Source organism: Haliaeetus leucocephalus, unplaced genomic scaffold (genome assembly GCF_000737465.1).
Source record: "Haliaeetus leucocephalus isolate CR32 unplaced genomic scaffold, Haliaeetus_leucocephalus-4.0 Scaffold92, whole genome shotgun sequence".
In the NCBI taxonomy this organism is placed as follows: Eukaryota; Metazoa; Chordata; class Aves; order Accipitriformes; family Accipitridae; genus Haliaeetus; species Haliaeetus leucocephalus.
The window spans coordinates 9,105,131-9,117,893 of record NW_010972528.1 but is presented as its reverse complement, the minus strand read 5'-3'; the positions used below and the strand labels follow the sequence as shown (position 1 = coordinate 9,117,893).

The 12,763-nt window shown below is 39.0% G+C and overlaps 1 protein-coding gene across 1 annotated transcript in view; it reads left to right on the top strand.

The window, feature by feature from the left end:
- The first annotated feature begins 211 nt into the window (after positions 1-211).
- The window catches only part of LOC104842718 (histamine H3 receptor-like), a 33,422-nt gene continuing 20,870 nt past the window's right edge, over positions 212-12,763 (top strand). The window contains 1 exon segment of the mRNA XM_010585232.1: positions 212-505. Within this exon segment, the coding sequence (XP_010583534.1) occupies positions 212-505 (294 nt within the window).

Here is a 12,763-nt window from a genome sequence, read left to right as displayed (position 1 = left end):
CAGGCGCGGGGGTGTGGGGGCGCCACCGGGGGGGAGGGCCGTTACCGAGGAGCGCCGCGTCTCGGCGGCCCTTTCTGCCGGGGCGGGCTGGCGCCACGGTCGGCCCCGCGGGAGCTTCCCCGCCGGGCGGGAGGGCGGGCGGCTAGTGGTGGGGCTCCGGCGCTGTCCCGCTGGCAGTTCCCGTTACCCGCAGTTATGCCCGGCGGCGGGGATGACCGTGACCGGTACTCTCCCGTTTCCCAGAGGGCTGGCCGGGCTCCCTCTGGAGCAGGGCGGCAGCCGGAGAGGTCGGAAACGGAAAAGAATGCTTAAAAACTTCCACCCGTCAGTCATGACCAGACCGATAGGCTGGGTCCGTTCGTGTGAGACAAAACACGGAAGCGCCGGCGAGGAGGGGCCGCGCCGCTCCCAGCTGCAGGTCTGCTGCCAGCCGCCGTTGTGGCCCCACGGAGGGGGGTTCCACAGCGCTCTGACCGAAGGAGCTGTCAGGCGTGGCCGCAGAAACGTAAAACAACCAACAATGCCCCCCCAACAAAACCAAACCAAAACATAATTCACTGAACGACTTCTTCACTTAACTCCAGGAAGACATGCTTTGCTTTTAGCTCTGACCAGCTGCTACACATAAAGCACCTCATCAAAATTTAAAGCGCAGTTCCCCCCGAATTTCTCAGAGGATCAGTGTCCTGTGATGGAAGACAACCATGCAGATTTGGGATAGTACGGATTCTGTTCACCTAACGTACCTGTGCCCACACTGAAACCGAGGTTGCCACTGTATGCCAGGCTTTGGAGAGCTGCTCCTGGCAAGTCAATCATTTCAGATCAATGCCACACAAAAACTGGTTTTGACCTGTATCAGCACAACAGGTTATTGGTTTTATCAACTGTAACAGTACGCAGTAGAAATTTTAAAACGGGAAGCATTCATTTCTCCTGCAAACTGTAGCTATTTTTAAATGGTTTTCGAAACAATTGCTTCAAAACTTAAATGGCCACGAGGGGGCTGCCTTAGATGTCTAACAACATAATTAAACAGCTACCAGGTTAGAGTTTCTTCATGTTTACTTTCCAAATATTAATTCTTTTGCAGCAGCAGTACAAGGCCCAGAGCAGTTTATACATTCAGAGTAAACCAGCAACCCTATTCATCCCAGCATTACACGAGTCTGAGTTACCACTGGTCCACTGAAATCAACCCTTGCCCATCATAACCCCAGAAGATAAGAGAGTATCTTAGACCCCAAGACTTTTCTCCAGTACGCTATCAGAATTTAAGCATTATACTGCGCATGGATGTTTAACCATACTCATGTAGTTTTCAGCCATCATAATTAGTTACAAAATTACACGAAAACACTAAAATTACAGTAGGTCCAATGCAGATGCCACGTAGGTATCAATAAGGCTATGTTGGCTCAAAACCTGGTGGCAACCATAGCCCTGAATAGGAGCAGCAGCAAGCCAGGAGGGCTGCTGAAGCTGACATATACAAGTCAACCTAAAACTGCTTGGATTAATGTGCAAAGGAAAAATTATTGCAGTGTATAATTATGCTGAGCTGTTGCTTCTGCTCTCCACTGGCAGATGGCTGCCAGTTAGTAAACATAAGAGCATGCAGTTCACAGGGTCAGGATAGACCTTCCTTTTATATGTGGGCTAATAAAGAAAAAAACCTATTTACAGGAAAATATTTAGGATGAGAAACTTACTTGGTTACTCTGGACCAGAACTTAATTACGTGTCACTGGAGCAATGTCTGTTCATGCCAACTGAAGGTTTTATTCCAAAGTTAAAAACCTAAAGAAAAAATAGCAGAGTGTTTTACTCAGTGTTCCTATCCAAAGGAAAAAAAACTTAATTCTAATTTGCTGCTGCAAGATAAGCTTCGATATTAGTTCTCTTTTGTGGACATACATAAATCTCAGCTTCTGCTTTAAGATGTCTTACTATCTTCTTTCTCATGTCTCATTACAAGGCAATCTTAAAACAAATGGAATCGAAAAACCAAATTATTTTATTAAATGTAATGAAAAAATTTGTTAATATAAGGCTTGCAAAACATAAAATGTCAATCAAAAGTGTGGGATAAACAGTTGAGACAAGCCAGCAGAGATGTTGTAGTGATGGGAATTCTTTCAAACAGCAAACATGCACAAAAAAAAATCTAAAAACAGACTGCCACAGAAGACAGTTGAAAAAAAATCCGTGTACTTTTCCTCATCTTGTCACAAATTTTCTTTGTTGCCATGGCAATCATTTTAGTCTCTCTAGGTCTCCATTTGCCCACTCTGAAATACAGATAATATTTTTTACTACATATGTTTCATTATTTCATTTGTGACGCACTTTTATGGCTGGGGATGAATGGTGTCACATAACTGTAGACGGCTGTTCATTAGATGGGTTATTAAACACTGATGTTCTTTGACACGTATTTCATCAGTCTTTAAGACTTCTTTTTATAGCTGTATAAACTTAAACCATTGTAAACCTAAATAAATTAATATCTAAGCAAAAAAGCAATTAAAAGTTTGAAAAGCTGTATAGTTTCATTCCCTGAAAAAGTCAAATCCAGTTTTTTTATGAGGTATTTTGGAGCGTCACATATGAGCTCTTAACAAAATGTCTACAAGTATCAAAGATGGAGCCATATCACTGCGATCAGGGTATCTGACTTCCAGAAGATGGCAAATTTAAGCTGGAAATCACCTGACTCTCTCCATATTAACAGAGGATGCTTTCTTAAAGTGTTTTCTCTAGTGTAATTTGAATAGTTTTCAGAATATTCTCAATATTGACCGCTTCAGGAAGGTACTGGGTGGCCTTAGATTTGGTCTAACAGCCACCTTATATTTTAAAATCCCAACAACAGCATTGCTTATTTGGATTTTCCTGTTTATAGATGCTTCTTTTCTTGCAATTCACTTGAACAGCATCCAAGATTCTTACTGCTTTGCCTGCTGAGCGTTGAGTTTTTCTTAACCACAAACATGCCTGGTATTGCCATCTCCTTACTTTTCAGAAATGTACGTGTCAGCTGACTGACTCTGCAAACTGAACCTTTACTTCTCTTTTGAATGACTTGGTAAAAGAGATTTTAGCCTGTTTGTTGCTCATTGAAGAGGGTACTGCAGTTCTATTTTCACTCACCCCTCCACACGTTTTCAAGTACCACTGAAGAGCAGGCAAGGTGCTCCAGTAAGAGTAGAACAATGTCCAACTAAGGACTCATGTAATGTAGATGGGGTTTTCTTTTTTTATTATCTCACATACATTGAGACATAGTGACTTACAGAAGTTATCTACATAATAATCGAAAATTCAAGTCTATGCTGATTACTTAACTAAGCCTCATCTACAACAGAAGTGCTATTGATCCTGCTCCGTTTGTAGTGGGTAGGCCCGTTTCTCCTTTTACTCAGCTTTCTGGAGGAAGGCTTGAAAAGAGAGCCAAGACGTCCTTTTATAGATGTTTGAAAGTTGTCAAAAGCCCCAGAAGTCTGAGCCTTACACAAGGTGTTCCTCAACTGACTGCAGAGATACAAGAGGAACACAGTCCGTAACAAAATATTTTCTTTCTTTGCAGACAAACAATAGGCAAACAAATTTTTCCAACAGATGTTAAAATTGAAATTGAGTGTTGAAGTTTGGGCAAAAAATTAAAAGTGTAAAAAAGCTTTAGCTTTATGAATAACACAGTGACATTTATTTAAGAAGCATTTAACGTTGTATAACAGTAAATGCTGTAGTTTGCCGTATTACTGTCAAAATTTTCATTAACAGTAGTAAGAATAGGCATCATTGCCACCACTGGCAATACCTTAATTTTTTGCCCCTCCCGAGCTGCTGACCACGTCTTTAAAGGAATAGCAAAGATGTAGTGATTAACGATAAAGATGAAATAACGATTACTGCAGATGCAGAAAGCAACAAATCATTAGGCATAATTATGTCAGGAAGAAAGCAGGTCTGAAAAGAATGAGAATTGCTTACAGTAGTGATTGCGCATGATCATTGCACCTCTTCATTCACTGTAAACAAAGCAAAATTAAATTTACAATGATGCAAAAGAACGCAGCTGTTGGTGATGGGATATGATTTTTTTGATCAATGCTTCTTTTGTTTCAGTTAAAATTTTGAACATGGCTGTTTAAAAGCAATTTTCCTATAATTTTGTGACAGTTCAAGTACTTTATGTTTTTTTTCCAAAGGACAGCTGTGTCGTTATCTTGACAACTAATGTGTAGTAATGATGGCTCTTGGGGCTTAAAAATTAGCTACTGAAGTGTGTCGGAAAAGAGATCAATTAGCATGAAGTGATTTCTGACAAATACTTGTCAGTGGGCTTATGATTATGCCTTAACAGATGATAGTTTGAAGGTTGGAACTATTTCAAATGTTCTACTTCGATTGAAAGTTGGAATACTGATAGGCAGGCAGTTCATTTTGGGCATCATAAACCAGAATAAAGTATGCACAGGCACAATGGATTTTTCTAGTTTCTTTTCTGTGCTCTGCAAGCTGCTTAGCAATTTGTGCAGAATCACAATAATTTTACTACATATTACATGAATATGGATATATAATAATGATGCAACATATGACTACAAACACACTCAAATGATAAAGCCAACTCCTTTTCTAAAAATATTTTGGAATTTTAAAGATATATTGAATGCCTTTGAAGAAAAATGTTTTACACAAAATACAGATTTTCTGTTCAGTGCAGTACATACTGGAGTACATTTTAAGTCCCATGGTTTATAAAACAATAGAATATGTGACCCAGTGATCTCTAACGATTGCAATCTATTAATCTAGCTAAAATTGGTATGAATCTTGCTTTTTATAGGTACAATGGCATATATGCTCGCATTCATGGCTGTACACATTTCTAGATCCCAAAAATGTTAGTAACAAATGACCAGGATGAAAGTTATTGTTTTGTGTGATTACCATACTTTGCTGGGGCGCAGTTGGTTTTTTTAGAGTAAATATAATATAATGTGGAGCTTCTGGGAGACCAAAATCATTGATAAATTGGATCAAATTCAATTAACAGAACAGCTTGTAACAAAAAAAGGACTTTTTTTGCCCACAGTGTCAAAAAATATTTAGTGAAATGTTTTAGTTCAAATATGACAATAAAAAGATGCATTTCAACCTGTATATACTATCTTTAATTTATAGTCAAATTAATAAATAAAACAATAATTAAGTAATGTAAAATAAGTACTATTTTGCTTTTCAATGAACTCTTTAGTTTTATTCAAACTAATTTTCCCTCTGCTGCCTTGCAGGCACCGTCTTACCCTTCAAAAACAGGTCCTTATTTATTTAAAAAATAAAAATTATAAACTTAAAAGTTTTTGAAACCACTGTATTTCTTTTCTTTGTACACATCACCAGTCTGTACTAGTATCTATAATGTAGAACAAATTTCTACTGAAATGGAAAATGTATCTTGTCCAGCCAAAAAAAATTCCGAGATCTTGAGGTTGAATGCTCTTTTTTTTAGATATGCCTTTTTTAAAAACCCATGGTGGATTCATCTTTACCATATCCTTCTATGGCCTAGAAAGTTTTATTTGGACAGAGGACCTGATTTCCCAGATCATCAAACACTCATGCTCCACTGTCTCAACTAGTAGGGTCTATGCTCAGGTAATCCCTGAGCTGCATTATGAGAAAACTAAATATTTTAAAATAGAGTATTAAAAGTTTAGTCTTCAAGTTCTGTGTAGTTTGTGACCATTTGCAACTAAACAGAAGACAGAGACAGCTCCTAAGTTTCTGCATTCCCAAAACTGGGAGATGTGTGAATTGAGTACTTTATAGTATATATACCCAGAGAGCAGAATGGATACCAAAATGGTACATTAAATGCCCTGTTGGCAAAACCAACGTAATGTTGATGAAAAAAAAATAGAGACTCACATGCATCACTGCTTTTTGAATGAAATGTAGCCACTCAGCAATCCATCCTCAGAGAGCAACATGTCACCAAAAAGAATGTGTGTGCAAGGAACAGGACAGAAGACAACAGGGAAGTTATCATATTCTTACATACACAGAAGAGAGGCCACTGAAATATTTGTGGCTTGCTCACCACATTTTTACAAAATGAAAGGGGAAACAGAAGACATTCTTTTAGTGTGTCACCAAAGTGAATTAAAGTCTGGAAATACTTTGTACCAAAAGAGACTGAAACTAAGCCTGTTAATTCAAGCATTAAAGTGTTTTCAATCTTAAAATGAACAGCTTTTTCACACACATTATAGTGTCTAATGTTCTATAAGGAGGTCCTCTGTTCTATGAGGAGCTGGTATCTCACATGTAACACTTATGAAAAATATGGAAGAATTTACAGCCAGCTTCTGAGCTACAGAATGCCACATTACTATTCTAACAGGATGAGTTATCACTGAGATTGTTTGACTTTGTATTTCCTTTTTATTATTGCACTTCCCTTTAGAAACAGATTGATCACCCAAGAAGAACTTGTTCTCCCACCTCTTTTCACTAGCATAAACCATAATTTCTAGACTTCAACATCAGCTACTTTTGCACACTCCTGCAAATACTACATTTGCAATTTCTCCACTAAGAGGACAGATACAGAGGATGGCCAGCGTCACACCAATCTAATTATCCAGCTACTGTCTTGTGCCCTCAGCGTAGCAGATACCACGTGCCAGCTTTGCTGCAGCACCTGAGTCATGTCACAGCAGCTTACTACTACAAAAGAAACATTAAATATAATGGCAGCACAGCAGGTTTGATGGAAGGACAGCACTGAAATACTCAATTTTGTTCAAATGTTTTTTACGCCATAAACCAATATCCTGTCAATGTGACACATGCTTTTTTATGAAGTGGTCTCTGTGGGAACTGTTAATAGAGGGAATCAGGCCCACTAATTAAATAATTCTTAGAGTTTTCAAGGAGGCACATCCTCAATATTTCCATGAAGTGACAGAGCTTGCAGCAGAATCCACACGCAAATCACGCTTGCCTGCAAAACGAGTGGTCAAAAAGACATTCCCAATTTCTTCTAATCTTTCAGAAAGTGGAAAGCAAAGCAAGCGTGAGTGCATTTTTCTCCCATTCAGTCCCATTTTTCTAGCCAAATCAATATTCTCCTCTCTGAATAAGGGACACTATATTCAGTTTTTGTAAGCTACCACATCCCTTCTGACATTACTGAGCCAATACGGACAAGAACAAGCTGAGTCTCTCTGTATCAGTCCAGCCTTCTAGGTCAGTATATGGCCTTCCCTCCATGTAATAAATATTTTATGGTATTTATTATCTCTGTGCTAAATGTACTGAGCCTGAGGCTTACACAATGGAAAAGTGCAGGGAAAACATCAGTGCTACACACACCACCATGACTTTCATAAGATGGGTGATGACTGGGACACTGCTGTGGCCTTTTACCTAGGACTTCTGCAGGTATGGCAAAAAAATTAAAATACCAACATGAGTGACAGTATCCCTGCTGACTACGACGCTAAGCTGTAGGAGGACTCTATCCCAGCTGAAACCAGGACACAGTACAATTAGTCCTTTCAGATCTCGGCAAGTCTGTGCAAAAGAAAACAAGTGACAGGACAGAGTTGGAGGTGTCTTTGGCCTGGTAGCATCTACAGAGGTCAGCAGCAAAGAGCAGTTAGTAACACAAAATAGGAGCACAGAGTAAATGGCAAATGCTATCACTGTTTTGCATCGTACTTTGAGACACCCAAACAACATTTTGCTTAGGAGGATTGCTTTTTTAAAATACTTCCCTTATGTTATAATCCAGAGCACCAAAGTAATGGTTTAAACCAGCTGTGAAGAAGTGAACAGACTGAGCTTTTTATTTTAGGCATTAGGAAAAAGGATACTGACATCATTTTGGAAATTGCCTGGGAGGGGGTGAGAAGTTTCCAATGTTGGATGTTTTTAAAAAAAAATAGACAAGCATGTGTCACTAATGAAGTGGTTAGAATGAGCTCATCTTTGGGCAGACAGCTGATGAGGCACAGCCCTACTTTCCACAATCCAGTGTACTATTTTGTAAACTGAGTTTTGAAATATAATTTCCAACATACTAATGCTTTTTCATCCTCTAAAAGGAGATGTTACACTTCAGCTATGATCTGCCAGTATCTGAAAGGAAAAAGAGATCACATCTGCTTGATGTTTTGTGTAAGAGATCCCAGCTTTGTTTGTGCTTGCTTTTTGTTGAACCAGCTTGTGATAGTAGTATTCCTTTCCAAAGATCAATTTTCCGCCCTCTTTTCCTTTCTGGTTCTCTGTCAATGCTGAACTAAGGCAGGTGAAAGAAAAGCCTCAATCCTCAACGTAAGCAGCTCAGCTAGGTGATGTACTGTTTACAGGGGCCCTTCCTTCAAGACAGCATAGCGGCATTGTGGGTGGCTGCAATTTTACCTTCAGGAATCCCAAACCCCTTGTCCAGTGGAAAAGCCTAGAGCAAGGAAGACATAACATTAGTGGAGGAGGAACAAATCAGTTAACATTTAAATAGAGTGGACATAGACATGTCCACGGCTGCTGATGGGATGTACCCAGAAGTGCTGAGGGAGCTAGCCAATATCACTGTGAGGCCACTCGTGATTATCTTTGAAGGCTCATGGTGATCAGGGAATGTTTCAAGGAAGAAAGCAAATGTCGGTCCTATCTTCAAGAAAGGCAAGAAGAAGGATGGGGAACTGCAGGCCAGTCAGTCTCCCTCGATGCCTGAGAAGCTGACAGAGCAAATAATTCTGGAAGCCATTTGCAAACATGAAAGACAAGGAAGTGATTGGGAATAGTCAGAATTAGGAACAGATATCATGCTTGAGCAACCTGAAATTATTAGTTTGGTGGATGACGTTAGCAAGGCTTTCAAGCAGTCTTTTATTACATCCCTGTAGATAAACCGATGAACTAGACATGAGGACTGCGGATCAAAACCTGATTGAACTGCCTGGGTCAAAGACTTGCTGAGAGCAGTATGAAGTCCAGCTGGAGGCAGTCACTAGTGATGTACCGGGGGGCTGACACTGTTTAACCTCTACATTTAATGACCTGGATGATAGGACAGTGGTGCACCCTCAGCAAGTTTGCATGATTCAAAACAAGGAGAAGAGGTTCATAGATGGAAATTCCCATCACATTATTTGCTTTAAACAAAAATTCTTCTCTTGCTGACAAAAGAGGAACTTCATTTAGACTAATACAAATATAAGAAAAAGTACCTGTATTGTTAAAGTTCTAAGAAAATAACAATAATTATTAGCTAGCTAAAGCTCTCAATTATTATATTTTATCTCTGTTCTCTAAATAGCATAGATGTCATGCTAGTTGAAATAAAGGGCAAATTAAAAGTAATCATTGGTCCCTAGATAAAAAGCTCAGCCCCGTACATGTTAGGACAAGAGTCCTATCTGTTCTTGGACCAAAGCTTTGGGGAAGCAAACAACAACAAAAAAATCTAATGCAAGCTGCCTTAAAAGACATGCAGCTGAACACATGCACATCAAGGTGGCCTAATTCCCACCGCTCCCACTCAGTATTGCTCTGTTGTACTCAGCACTTGTTCAAAGAGCTGGTGCAATAGGAAAGTGTGGATGTGTTCAGCTGGGTAGGAAATGCCTAGCAACATCGTGTTCTCAGTGGATGAAAAAATTTGTGTCCATGATGGTGCTGATGAATAAAGGCTGACTGGCTAACAGCATGCAACTTTGCAATTTCATCTTTAATATACTAAATATGCAGCTTCCTCCTATTTAGATAAAACTCCCTCACTGCCGATCTTGTCTATAAAAACCACCTTCTAGTAACTTCCCTCTATTAGTATCAAGCACTGTGCAACAGTCATAACTACAACACTAGCACGTGCTTCTCACTGATGTTGTTACTGCCATGTTATCTAACTCCATTGAAAGTAATACGGAGATTCGTATGTTTTCAGTGGCAAGATGTTATATTAGTCACCAGTACCACTGTGCAGTGCATGGCATGCTGTCTCCTGTTTTCCTGCTGAAGTCTGGAGGAGTTCACCTCTTTTCAGCAGGCACTGAAACACAGCAGAGGACCTGAAAAGCCTTTGCAGGTATGTCATCAATATACTTCTAATAAATGTGCTCAGTGAGAGATCACGCTTTTTACAAGACTGCAGACAGACTCCTCTCAAAGACTTCCAAAAAAATGGCACAGTCCTAATTCCCCTTACGTATCATCATAAAAAGGTGGTGTTGTCCAGGGCTTAACACTTGTACATAGCCACATCTTTCACCTCTGAGAAGATAAGGCAGAAAGAGGCAGAGAGGGAGAGACAATGCTTTTGTTCAGAGCTCTGTTACTAAGAACAGGAAGAGGTTTCCTCTAACGGTATCAAACAAACCTGGTCCAAAATGTAATAGCCAGTATTTGTATGCATTTGCTTCCTTTATGCCTCATCCATCCCAATCTTTAGCTATTTCCTGTAGTTTATCAGATGTTATTCTGTATGGAACTCTGCATAATACCAACATACAGTCAAGCTTTTCATCATATATAATACGACAAAATGAAAAGTCCCATATATTCCACTGGTAAAATTGAAATAAAGATTCCCTACTCATCACTTCACAATTAGCCTGATTAAAAACACATTGTCACATCCTCTTTCCAGAATAGTTATATACTTGAGAATGATAAAGAGCAGTAGTTCTTAATAAAAGGCCAAGACTGAATTGGTTATTTTCAACGTTAATCACACTGCAATGCCACTTATGTCGATTTGTTGTACTACATGGGAACAAAAAGTCCTGCAGAAAATTGTGTGGCCAGGATAAATAACTCAAGCATAAGGCATACAAGTAGGGTTTGAAAGACCAAAGCAGTAGCACAAATCCAAATAAAAGTAGTGAGTTTTAAGAACGGAAGAAGTCGTGTGTGTACATATGCGCATAAAAATATGCAAGGAAAGACCTTACCCAATCTAGGAAAAGACAACATAAACAATAGAGCAGGCTATAGTTACACCCAAAGAAGCAGAACAGATACAAAAACCACTTCTTTCTTAGTTACTAGAAAGAAAAGTATAGCAAATATTATATCTGTGAATAGACGAGGAGGCTTCTGGAGAAGTCCGGCTAGCCTCAATACTGTAGATACATGTTGGTTTCTTATGCTTTGTTCATGATGTTATTCATCTAATCTTCTCAAGGCCTTGGACTTCTCCACAAATAATTTACAAAGTAAGAAGGCTCAGTCTGGCACCACTTCTCTCTTCTAAAGCATCTCCCTGCAAAATACCTAGTTTGTGTGGTGGTTTGTTGTAAGCATAACAACAAGCTTAACAATTTATTTCACAGCCATAAACTTTGCATATAACTGAGAACTTAAAAGTAAAAAAAACCTGCTCAAAACAGCAAATTATTGCTTTGCATAGTCTGGTCATCTCATTTAGTTATAATTAACAGGTACCTCATTATTCAAATTTTTACAGACAGTCTAACATATCCTGTATGGTAACTCAATAGTTTCATCTACAGTGATGTGTCATAACATTTTAAAAAAACTTTATTAAGTTACTAATTAATGTCAAGTGCAAATGCACTGCATCCGTTCATGTCTGACGTTATTACTGCCTAAATTGACTTCTTGTTGCCTATATAACTACTTAACTTATCCAATTTCTATTTAATGAGCTAAAGTAGCCAACAGCTCCAGAGATTGTATAATAAACAACAATTGCTAGACTATACCACAAGTTCTTCAGCACAAATTTATGATGATACATAGTTAAGCACAAGAACACTAAGAAATAGACTTTAATGAAAGACACAATGAATATCGTGCTTTAGAGAAGAACACTAAGAGGTTATGCTTCTAACAATTTAAGGTTTTTATCTCAAAACTCATTATTTATACTATCAGTCATAGCGGGACAAAGTTTCACTTAACACCTAGACCTTGCCTTTTACTTTACTGACAACTGAATATCCTCATGCCTATGATATTCAAGTACTCTTTTATATATACGAAATGCCAGCTGGTACTGTAACTTTGTTTGTGGTCTGTGCAGAAAGCAGCATGCCTGAACACTGCTTCCGTTCTTTGACTCATCCACTTGATACATAAAGTCCTGAAAAAAGCACTGTATGATTTCTTGTTTTAGTTGTATCGCTAATTGTTGTCGAGCTTTTTTTTGGAAGTGACACTGATTGGGTTTTAAGTGATTGGCTGTGAAGTTCTTGGCACCATACAGCTGGCAGATATCTTGATGTTTCTAACTTTGTCAATGCGACTTTGGGCTTATGTTTCTGGCCTTTGTACAAGATTCTTCTAGGTAATTATGGAAAATACATCATGCAGTGAATCCAACTGTGTCCAGCAGTGTAGCTACTCCAGGAATGAAGTAGATCAAGAAGCCAGCCTGGAAGAGGTAACCTCTGTGGGAAACAGCCATTTACTGAGAAATGAGACATGGTTTTCAAATTTATAGATAAATAATTAAAAAATTGTGGCCACATATAAATAAATACTAACAGGGTTTGTCCTCCAAGCCACTCAATGTGAGGGGAAAAAAAGTAGCCAGGACAGAAATACACTAATAAGTCATACGCCATATCACACACAGCTTCTTCAGCTGGAGGGTATGTTTTTGCCGCACATGACACTGCTTCTCACCTAATGTGCTTGCCTTACAGACATGCACACAGTCGCCGCCTTTTTTTATTTTTTTCTTCTTTTCCCCTGATCAGATCCTTTATTTTTGACTGTT